The sequence below is a fragment of the Mustela nivalis genome (assembly GCF_964662115.1).
Source record: "Mustela nivalis genome assembly, chromosome: 2".
NCBI lineage: Eukaryota > Metazoa > Chordata > Mammalia > Carnivora > Mustelidae > Mustela > Mustela nivalis.
The window spans coordinates 62,994,329-63,014,225 of record NC_139021.1 but is presented as its reverse complement, the minus strand read 5'-3'; the positions used below and the strand labels follow the sequence as shown (position 1 = coordinate 63,014,225).

General features: G+C 37.4%; 1 protein-coding gene across 5 annotated transcripts in view; it reads left to right on the top strand.

The window, feature by feature from the left end:
- Nucleotides 1-19,550, top strand: part of PREX2 (phosphatidylinositol-3,4,5-trisphosphate dependent Rac exchange factor 2) — a 306,318-nt gene extending 286,768 nt beyond the window's left edge. For all 5 annotated transcript variants that reach the window (XM_082721198.1, XM_082721202.1, XM_082721201.1 and 2 more), the window contains 3 exons: nucleotides 1,317-1,419; nucleotides 7,961-8,028; nucleotides 13,920-19,550. In XM_082721198.1, coding sequence (XP_082577324.1) covers nucleotides 1,317-1,419; nucleotides 7,961-8,028; nucleotides 13,920-13,965 — 217 coding nt within the window. In that variant the 3' untranslated portion in view covers nucleotides 13,966-19,550. The remainder of the gene's footprint in view (nucleotides 1-1,316; nucleotides 1,420-7,960; nucleotides 8,029-13,919) is intronic.
- The last annotated feature ends 347 nt before the right edge of the window (nucleotides 19,551-19,897 follow it).

Below are 19,897 nucleotides of genomic sequence, written 5' to 3'. Positions count from 1 at the left end.
TTTTAGATTAGGCCCAGGAAGCATTCTTTTTAAAATACCAATTCTTTTTTTTTTTTTTTAAGATTTTATTTTTTCATTTATTCCTTTGTCAGAGAGAGAGAGAGAGAGAGAGAGAGTGAACACAAGCTGGGGGGGGGGGGAGCAGGCAGAAGCAGAGGGAGGAGTAGACTCCCTGCTTATCAAGGAGGCTGATAAGGAACTCCATCCCAGGACCCTGGGATCATGACTTGAGCTGAAGGCAGATGCTTAACCTACTGAGCCACCCAGGTATCCCTTAAAATATCAATTTTGATCATAGTGAATATTAATTTCACTGTTTATTTTTTTAAGTTATTGGGCATAAATGGGTATAGATCTATTAACTATCATTCAGACATGTATGAAAAATATTAAGAAGTCTCTTCTTTTAAATTACATGAAACACCAGTAAAGAATAATATCTGATAATAGATTTTATTATAATTCTGTTTAACTGTATGTATATAAACTTTTTCATAAACATAGTTCATTATAAATTTGTTAGATTTAAATAGTTAATTTAGGACCTCCATCATCGAACTCTACAAACTATTTTTATTTATTTATTTATTTATTTTTAAAAAGATTTTATTTATTTATTTGTCAGAGAGAGAGCGAGCGAGAGTGAGCACAGGCAGACAGAGTGGAAGGCAGAGTCAGAGGGAGAAGCAGGCTCCCTGCGGAGCAAGGAGCCCGATGTGGGACTCGATCCCAGGACGCTGGATCATGACCTGAGCTGAAGGCAGCTGCTTAACCAACTGAGCCACCCAGGCGTCCCTCTATAAACTCTTTTTAAACAGATGTTCTAGGGACCCCTGAGTGGCTCAGTCGGTTGAACAACCGACTCTTGTACTCAGATCAGGGTCTTGATCTCAGGATCATGAGTTCAAGCCCTACATTGGGCTCCACGCTGGGTGTGGAGCCTGCTTAAAACCAAAACAAAAACAGGTGTTCTGTGTAGAAAAATCTATGGTTCATTGTCTAGCCGCTTCCATTTTGGCTGGCGTTTTTTGATTATGCAGTTAGGGTAGGGGAGGGAAATTAAGTTTCTCTCTATCCTTCTGAGTTCTTAGCTGAAACCCTAATAGTAAAAAAACAGATTAATAAGAGAAAAGCAGAGATTTATTAACATGTAAACTTATGACTACCTGGGGGGGATACCCAAAGAAAAATGAGTAACTCTGAGGAAACAGAGTAGGAGGAGTATATTCTATCCCTCTTCATTTAGTAACCCAAACTGTCTTGAAGTGCTTAATGGAAGCCCAAGGCATTTGACTCGCTTTTGCTTTTGCACACAGGTGCACTCTGAGCGTGACCCTGGAGCAGGCCATCATTCTGGCCCGAAGCCACGGGCTGCCTCCCCGCTACATCATGCAGGCCACTGACGTGATGCGGAAGCAGGTAAGTCTCATGCACTGTATAGGGACTGTTTTACAGGACCTGGATTTGAAACTACCTTTTAATCAGGATTTATCAATTTTTGTCAGAATAATCAGCATTTATCAGATGTCACAAGGGTGCCTGGATTTGAGGGACATTTTTCCAGGCTCAGAGGGTAAGTATGGACAAGAAACACTCCCAGAGATGAAGGCAGTACAGACATCTATATGAAGGTTCTCCAAGAAATGTAGCCAAGCTACAAAAAGAGATGTCTGAAGAGGTAACCTGAAGGAGGAAAGGGGTTGATCAGGCGTATCGGGCAGGACTGGATTTGGGGTTTATGTAAAGGATGAAGTCAAGGGATGCATGGCCCTTTTGGGGCTTTGCGGGTGATTTACTAAGGCTCTGGAAATACATTGAGGAAGAGGGTGGAGACAGGAAGAGGAAAGAATTGAGGACCCTGCTTGCTCCTGGAGCTCCCAGAGGGAATGCCAAGCCATGCTAAGAAACTTGTACACTATTCTGAAGATAAAACGCATACCTTAGATTTTGCTTCAGAGGATGAATAGCAATTTTAGGAATGTCTTTAGGTCACTGAAGTATTTATAGGTGAGAATATACTCTCTTATCAAGAGAATGAACCTTTGGCCTAATACCCAGTGGTATTTGAGATATGACAGTTTGGTTTTTAACTCATTAAATTCTTTTAAAAGATAAGAAAAATACACTAACCTCCAATGTGTTGATTATTAGGAAAATGTATTTAATCTAATAGAAAAACACAACTTGGTAGAAAAGCAAAAGAAGTCGGAAAAGATCAATTTTATATTTTCTTCTGTCACATTTTTCTCAGGTTACCACAGAAATTAATTTAACAAATCTCTACTTACTCACTTGGTTTGAATTGCCCAGTGATAGTGAGTGACTTTGTTTGTTTGTTTGTTTTTAAAGATTTATTTATTTTCGAGAAGGAGAGAGAGCATGGGCACACATGGGGGGAGGAGCAGAGGGAAAGGAGAGAGAGAGAGAGTCTCAGGCAGACTCCTGGCTGAGCTCAAGCCCAGTTCAACTCAAAGCCCATCCCACAACCCTGAGATCAGGACCTGAGATGAAACCAAGAGATGTTTAACAAACTGTGCCACCCAGGCACCCTAAGTAACTTAGTTTTTAAGATATGCTTTTGTAGTTAAAACTGCTTTATTTACTCAGTACTTAGTGTATAACTCTTACACAAACAGATAACTTCCTGTGGGTTTGCTCCCAAGATTATAATACAGAATGGAAAGAAAGAAAGAAAAAGAAATCCATGGAAACAGTCATGAGGCCAGTACCAGTTTAGGGTCTGCAATTCAGAAATAAGGTGCAACAAGTGGAGATACATTGTAGCTTCAGGCTTCAGGTTCCCAGCTGGGAACCCTGAAGCTAGAGACTGAAAACCAAGATCTCACAAGGTCCAAGAGGAATTTGCTAAGTAAATGTTAGATCCACAAGAAGCACAGGACACACGGTGGTTCATCTGGGAAAGGGCAAATGCAGATACAAAGGCCAGCAGATTTTGGAAGGATTTTTTTGGGTGGATATACAAATTTGGTTTTAAAAAAAGTAGATCAAGGTAAACTTGCAATTATCCCTATCAGGTTGGGTTTGGAATGCCAAAAATACATAAAGAGACTAAGCATTGTTTCATTCTATTGCCATTAGAGTAAGTTTACAATAAGACTTGAAGGAACCATCTCAAAAATCATAGTTTATGGCAAGACTAAGAGACTGGTATTAGCCTGTTTTAGAATAATCTAGTACAGGAGTAATGACGGATTGGCTAGATATACATTCATGCTATATAGACTCCAATAATCAAAACCTTTAAGTTCTCACAACTGAAAACAGAGATAGATAAAATAGAGAGGGAAAGTAAAAATCATTTGTAAGCCTTAATGACTTGTTTAACTGGTGCAAACCCTTCTGAGGATACAATGTACATAAGATATTTACATATATTATTCGTATATATTATTATATGTTTATAAAATATAACTTAAGGCAACTGAAAAGTTAGGAAGTTTCTTATCAAATCCTGGTTGATTTCTAAACTTCCGTGATTTTCAGTGTTTATCACTTCTTCCCCCGTCCATATTTTTATAATAAATACATTCAGAATAGATAGCTTCTCTCCTTTGTTACATGTTTCTCTGCTCCAAGTGGCTTGGAGACAAAGAACTGATTTCTGACTTCTTCATGAAGGATCAGAGAGCCTGGGGCCCCTCTCGATGGAGAAACCAGGCTAACCTGGTGCACAGAGAGATTTTTGCAGTGTTCCCTCTGTTGCTCATCTTCTCCCAAGGGTTTAGCTGGTATAGGCAACGGGAATAGCAGTTGGGATCCACTCAGCAAGCCAACTTTTCCCTGCATGTGATCTGAGTAGTTAGAACACTTGTGGGAATCAAAGATCTAACTTTTCTGTTCCCTTTGCCTTTCAGCCATTTAGATATAACTCTCTGGACACTGAATGGTTGGGATATTTTCTAGGTTAATGAATAAGATTCTCTAAGATCTTTAGTTTCCTTTTTAGGAAGAAGAAGCTCTTTAGCATGATTTCTTCTTCTGACTGCAATATTATTTTCATGTACAGATTTTGTATGTATCCTTTTCATAGATTTGTTGAATGCCCTGGTTGAGTTATTGGAAGGAAAGCTAAAAGATAGCAGGCGGGGTCCCATGCCCCTTTTTGATAACGATTGTCATAATCCTAGGCAGCACTTTTACATAACCAACGGTTCTCATTAATAAAAGGCTTGAGGGAAAAGTTCTCATTGATATTAGAGACAAAGCTTTCTATCCTACAAATTATACATTCCAAGTATTATTGGTGGAAGCCAATCTCAAAAATGTTTTGACCTTTTTAATAAAACTGGAATTTCAAAGAATTCTGTCTCTTTACCTACAATATCAGGGCATTATATTGGGCACCAGTAACAGACCAAGGAAGATGTGATTCTTGCCTTATCTCATGGTGGCCACATGGGGGCAAATCATCATGACACAGGCACCAACAGACAAGTGGAATTCGACTTCAGTGTTTTAGGCCAGAAAACAGGAATAAATGAGTGGCTAGACTGTGAGCCCCTCAATGGCTGGGACACTGAGTATATTTGTTCTGGCGTCACAGGTTTCCTAGAATAGTTCCTAGCAGAGGGTAAATGCAAAATGACATGTGAGCAATGAATTAGTTTTAACTAAGATAATCAGGAAAAAGCCTTCATGCCACAAGTTATAATATGATAGTGGCTTAATAGCATGGAGTCTTGAGTTTAAACAACTTCAGTTTTAGTCCAAGCTCCAGTGTTTACTGTCTATATCATATGGGACAAGATTCCAAGCCTCGCTCTTACTTAGTTTCCTCATTATTAAAACAAAGATAATAATAGCACTTACATCATAGTGGTGTGAGGATTAAATAAAGCAATACACTCCATGTACTTAGAACAGTACCTGACACAATGAAGAACCAATTAATTACTGCCCAAGATGGTATTTGATTTGAGCCTGCAGGGATGAATGTGATGTGGACAGGTAGGAAACAGGAGAGAGAGAGTATTTAGGAAGAGGGAGCAAAATGAGCATGAGCATGGGTGTAAAAGTGAAAGTATCAGGGCACCTGGGTGGTGCAGTCACTTAAGCATCCAACTCTTCGTTTCAGCTTAGGTCATGATCTCAGGGTCATGAGATTGAGCCCCGCATCAGGCTTTGTGCTCAGCCTGGTGTCTGCTTAAGTTTCTCTCTCCCTCTCCCTCTATGCCTCTGTGCATGCACCCACTCTCACCACCCCTCTCTTTTTCTGTCAAATAAATAAATAAATCTTTTTTTTTTTTTTTTAAGTGCAAGTATCTGGCATGTTGAGTATATGATGAATTATAGAGTTGAATTCATTTTGGAATATGCCAGTAATTGTTCAGCATGATAAGCATCAATTTATTTGCAACCTTTTAAGAAAGTAAAAGTCTTTCATTAGATTATTTAATGGAATATTATAGAACCAAAGACAAAAGCAATCATATATAAATACTATAGTAAACCTATTTCTCACAAGTATATGATTCAAAAATTCTAAAACAAATTTATGAGTATATTAGGCTCATATAGATGAGTAAATGTATTGTAAATAATGAGAATAAAATTTCTTACTGTCAGAAAAGAAAGTTACAAAAGGGAAAGGGAGAAGGCTGTAATCCAGAATGAACCCTGTTGCATGGGATTGAATCAGAGGTAGCAGTTTGAACTGATGGACACACACACACACAGATATACATAGATGTAGAAATAACTATAGACATCTGAGTATGCTTGCCCTAGTCACCTAGCCCTGTCTACTGCAAAGACCTAGAAGCACTTACATGCCAGTAGTAGCAATGAACATACCCAGGGTCCAGATCTTGGGTTCCAAATATAATTCTCCATTAAAAAGAACCAAGGATGCTTGGAGAAGTGGTTAACTTCCAGCTGAGACAGAGAAGATGAGCCTGGAACATCCCGAGGTACCAAAAAATAAGCAAGTATTCAAAAATGATTGTGATTCCTTCAGTAGGACATGAGAAGCCACCTAAAGGAGTTCCTAGTGGTCTATCTGCAACAATTTGAATTTTAAAAAGTATTAATAATAGAAATATTGGATACTAACTCAGAATAAAATAAATATTTATAAATTCATGTTGATTTAAATAAATACTTGAATAAATAGATAATGGCTTTGGGAAGAACAGATGACTCTTATCCATAGAAACATTCCTTCCTAAATGCTACATTATCATTGTTGCAGCAAGATACATCAATGGAGATTAAAGCCAGTGAGCAAAGTTTGAAGAGAAGCAATATATGTGCATAGTCTCATAGTATCTTCTCCAAATTATTAACTACAAAAAGAGAAGTAGAAGATGTACAGTGGAAAAATCTGACATACACCACTTGAATCAAGTGCCAAATTAATGGCACCAATGATAAGAGGTAAAGCCATCCTATAATAGTCAATGTCAGTGATTTCATGCACTGAGAAGGCACCAAATCACTTCTTGCCCAAAGTGCATGTCCTCTAATCATGAGGAAAGATCTGACAAACCCAAATTGAGAAACATCCTACAAAATAATGACCAGTACTCATCAAAAATATTAAGGTCTTGGAAGGCAAAAGAGAACCCGAGGAAGTGCTGTAGATCAGAGGACCAAGGAGACAAGAAAACAAAATGCAGTAGGAGATCCTCGATTGAATCCTGGAATAGGAAGGGGACACACGTGTGGGAAATGGTGAAATTTGAATAAGACGCTGCATTGTACTAACGTTGATTCCCTGGTTTTGGTCTTCATGTTATAGAGTGAAAACTCTTTGTTCTGCTTTTATAACTTTTCTCTAAGTTGAAAAATGGTACAAAATAGTTCATTTTTTTAACATTTGAATTGTGATTCCTAATTTCCTTTCCATTTGTCTTTCTTCCACCCCCACCCCTTTTCCCTTTCTGCTTTTCTTTACTGGGTCCATCTTAAGAAAATAGATTTTGTTTTGCTTTCTTCCTTTTCTCCTTTTCTTTCTCTCCTTCCCACAGCTCAGAAATTTGGTAGCAGGATAGAGAGAGTTTCAGAGTTCTTTTTAAACCACTCTCTTTCATCTTTTCTCAGCCCCAAACCCTGGTGTTTGGCTCTATGTAGTAACTGATTCTTGTTAAGAACTGAGTAATGATGATGGCTTCATTCATGAACTTGACAGATTGTGAAGCCCATTGTCTTTGAACTTTAAACTTTGAGGCAGAATTCTTACATTTCAGAGACCCATATGCCCATGGCTTGTCCTGAAATTGCTTTAGCACTATGTAAGAAATGTTTTCTTGATAAATACCGTGAAGTTTAAAATAGCTAATTATTCAACTAAGGACAAAACAGGTGCATGAGTGCGATAGAACTGTGATTTCTGTTCCACGAAAGTGGGAACACAGCAGATATTTGTGTCCTGCTCATTTCTTGTCTTCAACCTCTGAAATACTGCTTACTTCTAGGAATAAAGACCTAGCTGAGATAATGAACAGGAAGCTGTGATTAAATATATTTTGAATGATTCGGATGGCTACCGAAATAAGTATCAATCCTTTGGAACAATGTATCAGCATATTTTGATTCCTAAAAGCGTTAGTTATGAAAATATTCAGATGATGATTTCTCTCTTCTGCTTCATCTAGTTTCTCTTGGTGTTAAATATGATGTGGAAATAAATACTCTAGGGACGCCTGGGTGGCTCAGTTGGATAAGCAGCTGCCTTCGGCTCAGGTCATGATCCCAGCGTCCTGGGATCGAGTCCCACATCGGGCTCCTTGCTCGGCAGGGAGCCTGCTTCTCCCTCTGCCTCTGCCTGCCATTCTGTCTGCCTGTGCTCGCTTTCTCCCCCTTCTCTCTCTGATAAATAAATAAAATCTTAAAAAAAAAAAAAAAGAAAAGAAATACTCTAGGCTCAAATGTTAACGGTATGTTAAATAATTACTAATACCATGTAGAGCTAAAAAATTACTTTCCCTGCTTCTTTCAGGGAGCAAGAGTTCAGAACACAGCAAAGAATTTGGGAATCAGAGACCGAACCCCACAGTCTGCTCCAAGGTAAGTGACTCCCCAGGTCTGCTCTTTGGCAAAGGGCTGGCCACCATTTCCCAAGCAGCATCACTTACAGCTAACGCACCTGTCCCAGCACATTGTCTAGTGCAGTCCCAATTGTAAGCATGCAAACTGGCCTTGTAAACACTCTGTGGCTAAATGTGACTAGGCCTCGATGATCTCTGAATTCAGAACTTTAAGGGAAGCAAACTTAGAGGTAATAGGTAGAAGTCTTGACATTATTCTGTTTTGCAAATTCCATCATGAATTCAAAGACAGAAGTCCACACAGGTGCTATTGAAATTTGTATTCCAACTGTAGTGAACCAACACAATGCCATTTTTCATTTCTGTTTCTATGCCTGCCCATGCCATTACCTTGGGCATGATTGCTTCTCCCATCTATGTCTGTATGAAAAACTTCTTAAGCACAAAACCCAGCTTAGATGTTCTTTCCTCTTCAACATCTTGGATGAATTTTCTCCCTCTTTGTGCTCTCTTATCATCTGGTATTGATCTGTTTTAGCCCTTATCATATTGTGTTACAAAATATTGTTCCACGACTCCTTACCCCACGTAAATATGAATTCTTTGGAGGCAGGAAATATGTTTTTTTGGGTTTTATTCCCTGTTCATCATAGTGCTATATAGTAGACATTGAATATTTGATTTCAAGAATGTATGAATGAAAAAATGAATGAATGAGCTTTTTCTTTGGGATCATACAAATATTCACAGTTCACATGTCATCAAAAGAAAGGACTCGAATCCACCTTTAGAATAAATGAACATGGGAACAGCCATCATAAAAATGTTAATTTCATTTCCCTGGTGACATTAGGGTAGGCAGCCATCTATCTTGAAGTGGGATAGTATTAAATGATTTCTTTTACATTTGATTGTTTTTATACATTGGCATTTTAACAAAAAGTAGGCTCTTCCAAGCACTGTCTCAGATAAGACATTCTTTGTTTCCATTTACAAAGCAGTTACCAGAGTGAGAATGATGACTGTAGCCTTTATGAAGTTACATTTCATTCTAAAAAGTATGTGGGTGGTGGAAGTACTTTGGAAAGGGAAAACATATTTTCCCCCTGAAAATGGATGGAGCACTCATGTTCTAATTGTGTTTATTTTTAGTGCTGACTCCTGACTCTAATCCTCCAGTCTTGTTAATGTTATCTTTCATAGTTGATTAGGTTAGAAAGACTTTATTGCTAAAGAATCATTTCACATAGTCATTTTCTCTCTAACACCTTGAGCATTCATGTATATTTGGATAACAGACCCAGTGAAGTGTTGAAATCCCAATAACAAAGCAAGAGAACGGTTTAGCAAGGTCTCCTTAGCTAGAGCTTATAAACACTAATAAACAGGGGGGTTAAGATAAGACTTCAGCATCCTGATCAATAAGCCAGTACACAAACTGAATACAAGAAAGGAACCTGATGAACTCACTTTTTTCTTTATTGGGATGTGTTTTAAAATACTTGAACTGAAACACAACAAAATAAACCAACTGTAAAGTTGACATTTTTTACGAGAGAGTAATAATTCCAAGGCAGAAATCTAGAGTAATTTTTAAATTTCATTCTATTTATTCTTTCTTTCATTCTACAAATATTTATTGAGGACTTGAGAGATGCATAGCACCCTGCTATGCCCTGTGGAGAACATAAACACAAGATAGAAACAGTTCCAACCCTCAAAGATATTTCAGGTAAAGAGATGAGAGGGCAAAACATAACTGGAAGCAAAGGCAGAATGTGAGAAGCACACGATGAGGGGGTGTGGAGAGACTCCTGAGGGCCCAGAGGGCCAGAGATTCCACCCAGCTGGGAACTGGGATTCCTGCCCAAAGATACCAAATTGAAGAACAAATCTGGCTTTCAAGGACAGGCCACCCATAGACAAGTCTGGGGTCATATTTCTGGAAATATCTTCATGGAGGAGATAGAGTTTGCTATCTCTGCCTGAGATAATATTTGGTTCAAATCCCTTACTGATCTCTCCCATAGTTTTTTTTTCCCCATTCACTCCTTAAAATTCACTCAGTCAACAAGATGTTGGATTTTTTTTTTCCATATATTTGTAGATGTCAGACACTGTGTTAAAAGCTAGAAATAGAGACTTAGTCCCTTCCACAAGTCAGTGGGGTGCAGTAGAGAGACAACTGAATAAAATGAGGACAGTATCCAAAGTACTGTGGCAGACATAGGCACAGCTTGCCATGAGAAACAGAGAGAAGGGGCATAAAACTCAGCCTGAAGACAGAGGGGAGGTTGCAGAGTTTTCCTGGCCCAGTCAGCATGGAATAGATGTCCTCCACAGATGATGCAATCACACCAACGCCTGAAGAGCACATCTTGCTCTGGGAACTACACCCAAATCTCTGTGACTGCTGGTTGAATGTTATTTAAGAATGATGCAAGGTGAGGCTAGAGGCACAGGCAAGGACTGCATCAGGAAGAGACATGTGTGAGATACTGAAGAGCTCTGATTTCACTTGAAAACAATAGGGAGGCATTAAAATGCAACTTTCCTGTCTGGAAGATTTAAAATTTCAAATGTATCTCTGTCACCATTAAGAAGATCCATCTGAGGGAGCTAGAGCTTATCATGCTTGGCGAAATAAGTCAAGCGGAGAAAGACAACTATTATATGATCTCCCTGATATGAGGAAGTGGAGATGCAACATGGGGGCTTAAGTGGGTAGGAGAAGAATAAATGAAACAAGATGGGATTGGGAGGGAGACAAACCATAAGTGACTCTTAATCTCACAAAACAAACTGAGGGTTGCTGCGGGGAGGGGGGTTGGGAGAAGGGGAGTGGGGTTATGGACATTGGGGAGGGTATGTGCTTTGGTGAGTGCTGTGAAGTGTGTAAACCTGGCGATTCACAGACCTGTACCCCTGGGGATAAAAATATATTATATGTTTATAAAAAAAATTTTAAAAAAAAGATCCATCTGAGGACAGCTAAGACAAAGCAGGTGCTTGAGAGGAGATGATCATAGTATTAAGGATGAAAAGGAGAGGATGGCTCAAGAGATATTTAGGAGACAAAATTAATAGTCTTTGACACTAATTGGATGAAGGAGGTTAGGAAAAAGGAAGATTCTAGAATGAAAACCAAATCTTTGATTTGGGTGACAAGGGGCAAATGGTTCTATTCACTGAGAAAAAGAAGCAAAGTGTAAGGCAAAGAGGCTGAGCTCATCTCACTAATACTGGGACTGAGGATCAATGGGACACCTACGGGGAGATGCCTCTGTGGGCAGTACTAACCATGTTCTTCCCCCTCACTGTCATGTGTTGCATCTTCAGATGAATAAACTTAATCTTCATCAAAGACCAAATATTACATTTTAGATGTAATGGCACACTGGTCTTATTTTCTATTATGTCACAAAACCTCGAAACTACTGTGCTATGATAGCTTGATTGTCTTTATTTGTTTAATTGTGAAGCAGCATCCTATAGAGGTTACAAGTGAAAAACATAGTTCTGAGTCCCAGCTCCTGTTTGTGACCTTAGTTGGCCCGGTTATTTATTTTCTCTGAGACAGTTTTCTCATCGCTAAGATAGGGAGAATTGCCTTGGGACAGATGATTATTGACACTCTAGCCTTCAAAAGAGGCATTTGCTTTGCAGTCTCCCTTAACACAGCTTTTATTTATGCCGTGTAGAAAGGTAAAGGGCATGATCTATAGATTGAAGTTTGAAAGTTCTACCTCCGGCAGTTGGGGACTGGGCTGGAAATCCAACTCCAAGATGGCACCAGAGCCCAAACAGGAAAAGAAGAAAGTGGAGCCAGGAACAAACCTTTTCATGCAGGGGCCCTGGTGTGCATGAGTGGAATGAGAATAGGACAAGTGTCCTAAAATGTTGGGCAAAACCAGGCCTCCCATTACCTAATGGTATAGCTGCCAGAAAAACAAACGCCTCAGTGCAGGGTTAAAGTCCAGCTCTTAACTATTACATTTTTGCTTTCCAACTTCATCTGCCTGTTCTAAATTCCCCAAGCCCCACAATTTCCATTACAAATGTGTCTGAACTCAAATAACCCTGAGTCACTTCCAAGAAACCTCACAGAAGCTGAATCTGCCCAGCTCTACAGTAGCCAGAGCTATTATTTCATTAGGTGATCACAGGGAGTAACCTTTTTGCCAATTTGCAAGGCAGACATTTCAAAGACTTGTCTACCCAGTGGCATTAGCTCCATTATGTGGAAACGTGCAGTGCAAGGTAATGGAATGTCATGGTGCAGCCCAGAGCTCATGGGGGTAGGACATTCGCTACCCAGCTTACGGTTTCTGTTCTACCTGAGTAAGGCCACTGCCTTTCCACTCATTAGGCAGCACTGTCAGGGAAATGAAAGGATAGAAATTAAAGAGGAAAAGAACTTTCTGATCATTCTATTATTCCAGTACTGGGAATGCATTTTGAAGCAACACCATATTTTTCAACTGCAAAGGCAACTTTGAACTATATCAGCCCAATTTAATGTATTCTTTTCTCCGGGAAGGATGAAAAAAGCTCTTCTGATGTGAGATGTCCTTATTTCAGTATTCATTTTCTTCTGTGGAGGTGACGTATAGAGTATTAAGCACCTTTCAGACTTGAAATACATTTTGCAAATCTCCAAAGGCAGTTACTTTTTCTGAGTTGTTTCCAAACATGGACAGTTTATTTTGTTAGCTAGGTTTCTAACTCAATATTTGTCCTTTTTCGGTCTTTTCCCCCCTTTGATTTAGAATTAGCATGGGAGTAAGTGGGGAAGGAAGAGGAAACATAATTTGCTGAGTTTTTCAACAACTCATGTAAATTTTGTCCAGTTTAATCTATAAAAGAAGTTTATCACCATAGCTACCCCTGAGTTTGGAGTACTTTTTAAAAGGAGCAAAGTTGACACCTGTACCTGGGACATTTAGATCACAGATGAAGCTCTGAAGAAGGGTCAGCATGCCCACGGAACTGTAGGACTGGACGTGTCTGTAGTCGGACACCCAGCCAGCATAGTCCCCGGATCTTCGCTCAGCCTACACCTTCAATAATGAGTTTACCCCGCCTGGTTACTGGCTGTCCTGTAGCATTTATGTTCCCCTTAATTTCATTCTGGAGCTATGATACCACCATTCGGAAGAATGGGGAACTCTGGAACTTCTACAGTCCTAGTTCAGTTCCCCCCCTCTTCTTGCCTTCATGCTCAGTGACCTCCGACACTGAGATATGAGATGCTAAGAAGGAGCACTTCCAGGCATCTCCCCAGCTCAACTAGATGCCTCGACCCTCTTGAATCTCCACCTGATTCTGCTGACAGATGAAAGGAAGGATGGGCAGAGCTGGGCAAGTATTCCCCAGGAAACACCAGATAATGGTGCCTGGGAGAGTCACTCCTCAGGACTCTGCTACGTCAGCCCAACTCACAACTGACTGCACCAAAGACATGGTACAAAATGAAGCAGCTTTTGAAAATGGGTCAGGAAATCAGCAGACCCTTCTGAGCAGGTGCTGCTTTGCTACAAATTAATCATAATAGACACGATGGTAATTATCATAATAATATCGTCTCCTAGAATTGAGAGAATCGATTTTGCTGACAGCAAGGTGAGCAGTCGGGGTTGGCAGCCCTGGACCAGAAGCAGCTGGTGTGGAGAAGGGAGTACTGCTCCATCGCTAGTCATCTCGAGCAGCAAAGACACATTGGGGTTTTCTGAATAATAGAACCAAAGTTTGGGAGTTTGCTAATTCATATGTGATTTTTAGTAAAGTAGACAATATTATCATGATTTCTGGGCCAAGAAATCATTTCAGTATCCTTTTCCTCCTGGTAAAAACATATCAGATAATGGTGATAAGCCAGGCCCGTGTCACACTCTTCCATGCCTTTTCTAGGCTCTACAAGTTATGCGAGCCGCCTCCCCCCATGGGTGAAGAATGAAGAGAATCTCCAAGGAACCAGACAAGCAGAAGCTTCTGCAAACCAGGCAGAGGACATGCTGGCTACATATTCTCCATTCAAGATAAAGAAATAGCTTTTTTTTTTTTCCCTCTAAATCCTTCACCATGGAGTAACTAACCAGTGTTCGACTTGTACTTGGATATTTGTGCTGGCCACAGATCGGAGGTCATTTGGACAATTTGAAGCTTCACCAACTCATCTCTGTATGTTTTGACACTCACTGTTCATTTTTAGGGTAAAATTCATCCCTCGAATTTATAAAAAAAAAAATCAGAGTTGAACAATGAACCATTGTGCCTCCTTTCCCATTTATTAAAATTATTTGATTGTGTTTATTTCCATCTTCTCTAAATGGGATCGTGTAATCATGGACATTTCCACTTGAAGAAGCCTTTCACTGAAGAAACATGGACACGCTTTCCAAATCCTTATACAGAAATGTTACAGAAAGTGGAGGCTGGGTGCTGTCATAGGGATTCAGTCCCTCACCTGCGTCACAGAAAGTAGTTCATGTGTGTGAGGTGAAGAGCATGTTCTACTCTTTCTCCTAAGGGTTTATTTCTCAGTAAAAGAGAGAAGAGCAGATGGAAGCTTTACCAAGACTTTCTTCCAGCCCCTTCTAGGTTTGCTTTGTGCTTGTGGATTTTTCCAGTAGTCTGGTGCTCTCCCTGGTCTCTGTAATGGCATGACTTCCTTGTGCCCTGGGGCTGTGCCCCCGATGGCCACGGGCGGGGAGCAGTGGGGACCAGACAAGTTTAGAAGGGTATAGGAGGGCTAAGTAGGGTAAAGGAGGAAACTTAAGTCCATTTAAAAATTCAACCTTTATTTTAGAAAGATACCTAAAATTTCTCACTTTTAGGAAGGTTTTAATATGAGATCTGAGACTCGTAATAGAATATACTATGCTGAGAATTCCTCTATCAAGGTATGTGTATAACATATGAAAATAAAGCTTTATTTGTTGAACTTATCAAGGACTATTAGAGACCTTGATAACATGTGGAAGCACAAGGTGTGTTCTATTTTCATTCTAAAGTATGTGTAATGATTATCATCTCTATGTTGATAAAATAGCATTGTTTTTTAGCATAAGGAATATGGTCATATTGGTTTTGAATCTATAATTTTCAAAGCAATTAAAATGCCCTTACTGTGATTGTGATAATTATATGGATTTAAACTAATTTAGTATGTGAAATGCTTTTAATAACTAAAGTATATACAGACTACTATTGAATTTTAATTTATGAAATTTAATAATGGTTTCAAATGATCATTAAAAACTTCACTGTTAGCAGTTGTGTATTGAATAACAAAACTCCTGTGTTACATGTTTATGAGGTATTCATATACTGGTCAAGCTGATAAAAATTGTCCTTTGTCACAGAAGCACTTAAGATTTTTGCCTTAAGTCCATATATATAATGAGAAGTAAAGAAACAAACTCCAAAGTTTCCAAAGAAAAAGTTGAACACTTTGCATTTAATGGAAATAGGACCTTAACACAAATATCTAGATTAAGTATATCTTAACTTCTAGGGATTTAACATTCTGGATATTATTAACAACTGATCCCAAAGGCCCATGATATTAGTATCTTGTGGTTTTCCCATATTGAAAAATTGATGACATTCAATGCAGGCTAAGGAGGGAGCAAAACCAATCAACTATCAACTGTTGTTCATAATGTCATTACTGTTTTCTAATCACCATCGTGGAAGCCTTATTTCTCAGTAGAACAATGAAGAGGTCACTTAAACACTTTGGCCATACTTTGCTGTTTCATGGGATAAATTATCTGCTATTATGTTATATATAAATTAGCATATCTTTAAGGATCTAATCTTTGTATAATAAGATGTGGTTAATATTTTAAGGGTGCAGTGTACCATCTATCAGAGTGCTTGGTACTTACTAAATGCTCGAAAGTTAGTAGTCATTTATATTATCATCAGTCACTGTTGTTTTTTTCTTATTATATTAAAAACTATAGCTAACAGTCAAGCAATTATTATGTGCCAGGCAATACCTCCAAGTGCTTTACCCCATCTTGTTCTTGCTTCACTGATTGTCACAACGACATCACCCCATTTCACAGTTGAGAAACTAAAGCAAAGAAGAGCCCAGTGACTCTCCCAAGTCAGTCACATGATTGACAAGTGGTAGAAGCAGGATTTAAACCCAGCAAGACTGCCTCCTTCATACATTAAGCTCCTCCTTACTAATAGAAGAATAGTACTAATTAGTTGTTAATAAAGCTGGAGTTAGGTGACACATGTTGCCATTAAGTTACGCACTTTATATTGAGGGAAAAATGGATGGAAACATGAAAGCGGTTTTTAGTATGTGAAAATCATAGGATTTCTTAGACATTTACCATTTTGGATACATATTTTGAGGATGCTGTTGCAGTCTGAAAAAATAGATTCCTTGTCACTGAAGATAACAGTTTTAGATATGTTTTAAAATTTGGAAAAAGTATATCCTATAAAATTTGCTGTGATTCCAAAACAGTCATAACAATTTAAAAATGTCCAATGAATGAATGAATAAAGACAATTTTTGAATATCATAATGTACCTCCATGCAACATTGGACATTTAACCAGCCTTGAGTTTTTAGAATGGGTTTACCTACATGTTCACATATTCCTCCCCTTAACCACTCACCTACTCCTTTGTAACTCCTTTAAACATTGCTAAAGCCTACTAACAGTTCTTCTGAGTTCTGCATTTGGATATTTGCCTCTCTTCCCCTAAAAGGGAAGGTCATGCATAGTTATCTAATATTAAATATTATCAAACTTTATATAATGTTAACAGAATGAGTAATTTGAAGAGACTAGAGTTTTATATATATTTCCATTACTGTTTAACAAAAAAGAAAGAAAAAGAATTTCTGTATGACTTCTAATTATATTGGATATCAAAAGTTGAATTTAGAAGGTAAGCTTTATTTTATGAACAAATATCCTAATCTTAGATGTCTCACAATATTTTCTGTCTCTTTAAATCACATTCATTGAGTGGCTTAAATTTCCTAAGCATTCAGTGGTCACTCTTCTTGCCCCAACAATGTTTAATTTTAAAATGGGCTAATTTCTTGTGATAGTATAATATATATGATATTGTAATGATACTGGTTCTGACTCTATAGATTTAAATTTTGTGATAGTTAACTAAGTTCAGTATGAAATGATATTATCCTTGGCACTAGCTGTAAAAGCCAAGACAATGAATAGTTAAAAAAAATCCTGGGTGGATATTAACTAATTTAAGAAAATAAACTCTTTTGGGGTCACCTGGCTAGCTCAGCTTGTAGAGTATTTGACTCTAGACTTCTGGGCTGTAAGTTCAAACCCCACTTTGGGTGTAGAGATTACTTAAAAATAAAACATTTTTAAAAAGAAAGAAAAACTATTTTCAACCCTCTGTGCACATACAACTTTTAGGAAAAAAATAATATTTAGGGATATGAAAGCATTTAGTTAATGTATTTGAAAATGATGTGTTTGTATTTAGTACTAAAGTATTCCCTGATTAGTTCATATGGATCTTTTCTTGCGTAGCATGATTTAGGGCAGATTACAGGGCATATTTTTATTCATTTGTATTTTAAAAAACCACAATATTGAAGTTTAAAATAAATAACCCTACTCTAAGTCATTTTACTTCACAGGTTATTTTTAAATTTTCTTCACTAGTGGCATTTACTAATATGGAAACTAATGTTTTGTATGTGATTAAATTGCTTCTGAATTTTTAGAAACTATGTTTAATTCTTAAAGACTTATTTTTAAGTGAATTAATATACTAAATTATAGTTTAATTATAATTATAGTTTAATTACTTTCTTACAGCCAATAGTAGTTTTTCATTAATGTATATATATATATATAAACACATGTACACATAAAAATACATAATTGCCAGTTTGCTGAATGAGTTGTTAGTTGTTCTACTGAAGTATAAAGGCAAAAGCTTTTGAAATGCTTTAGAATTATCTAAAGTTCGATTAAGAAAAATATTCTGTATGCACTCAGATTTTTGAAGTTTTAGTGATAAGCCTTAGAAAATTTTCACCCTACATGAGGCAGAAGAGGTAGGGGAAGTTATGAGAGGAGTCTGAGCCAATAATGGGCTCAGACTAATTCCTTTTACTTATAGTGGCCACAGTCTTCTTAGGTGCTGTAATTTCTGTAATTGTTATCACAGTTAGTCTTTGGTTTAAAATTTTTTTTTACTGCTTCAAACCTTTGCTTTTAACATTGATCTCAGCATTCATATCGCCACATTGAAGATATGGAAGATTGTAGAAGTATGGCCTATGCATTCTCTCATTGTTCCATAGACACATGGCCTACTTAACTCAGGATAGCTTGCTTTTCTCATTGAGAAGAGATATCTGAAGTCTACCAAGATAGATAGATATAGAGATACTGTATCTCTGTATATGTTTCTATATACATATATTTGCTAGTATTTGTTTTTGTGGCATACATTATAGAAATTACTTAGATTCTCATGTTTTGGTGAAGAGATGAAATATGGGGTTGTTCAATATATGAAATATTTCTTCCATAGACATTAGATTTGTCTAAATTCACAGTCAGCACACCTGGTAGGCCATCTTCTGATCACTGACAGTACTGTCCTACTCAGTCTGGAGCCAATTTACCTACTTTTGCCATCCAAGAAGTAGCTGATGAAGAATAAAGTTACTGAATTTTTAATTGATATTTCTACTAGAAATAGAAAACTTTGGATACTTCGCATGCAGATAACAGAAGAAATGTCCTCCATTCATGTATTCACTCCACAAATATGTTCAAGAATTTACTTTGTAAGAGGCACAGCCAGTAGGCCTCGTTGATGCATTGGCTCTGTTTGATTAGAAAGTCGTTGAAGTATCTCTTTTATAGTTAGTGGTCGCTTGTGTCTTTTACTTGAAATGACATGATGTGTAAGGCAAACCTATTCTAATACCTTGTAGTATATATATTGTATGAAATCAAGAATACTAAGTTGGTAAAATGCTTTAGAAGACACATTTAAATTTGAATATCTAATGCCTCAAGCAAATTTATTAGAGTTTCAGAAGAATATATATTTTTGTAACTGCCAAGTAAATGAGTAGATCATAGCTTTTGCTTAAAAAATATTTTTATAAGTATTCAGTTGAGAGTTAGTTCCTTTATGTATTTGAATATAATTTACATTTTACTATTTTAAATAGTAAAATATTTTACTATAATTTTACTATTTTAAGTAGTAAAATATAAAGTTTGTTCTATAAATAATAATTCTCTTGAATATATTCATATTTAACATTGTATAACATCCAAAATGTAATGATAAATGTCACCTGAGTATGTTATTATAGGAGTCAATTTTTCCTTTGTAAAAGATACATGTAACATAGTTTCAATCATTCAGTATTTTGTGAATGGTTAAAATGGTTAAAATGTATTTTATATCATTTAATTTTGTCTGCATAAAAGACTAGAATAGTAGCATTGTATCATTAATGTCAATAATAATAAAGTGAAATGTAGTAAGACTATACCAGCTACTTTGCTTTTAAATTTATTTAACCAATTTCTATTATGTTCTCACCTGTTTGGGAGACAAAAATCCATGAAACACAGACTTTCCCCGCTTTAAGAGATCACAAGCCTCCATAGTAGAAACTTCATATACATATAAAACAAATCTACAAACATGGGCCAAGGTAAGTTATAGAGAACTTACCTTGCTAGGAACGGGACAGGAAAAAAAGTTTAATAAAAGCCACAGCATAGGAAAGCTTCCTGGGGGATATAAGACTTGGGCAGTTTCTAGAATTAACCAGCCAATTGTTCAAGATTTATTCAGTACATATTATGTATAAGCCCAAGTCCTAGTTGTCGAGG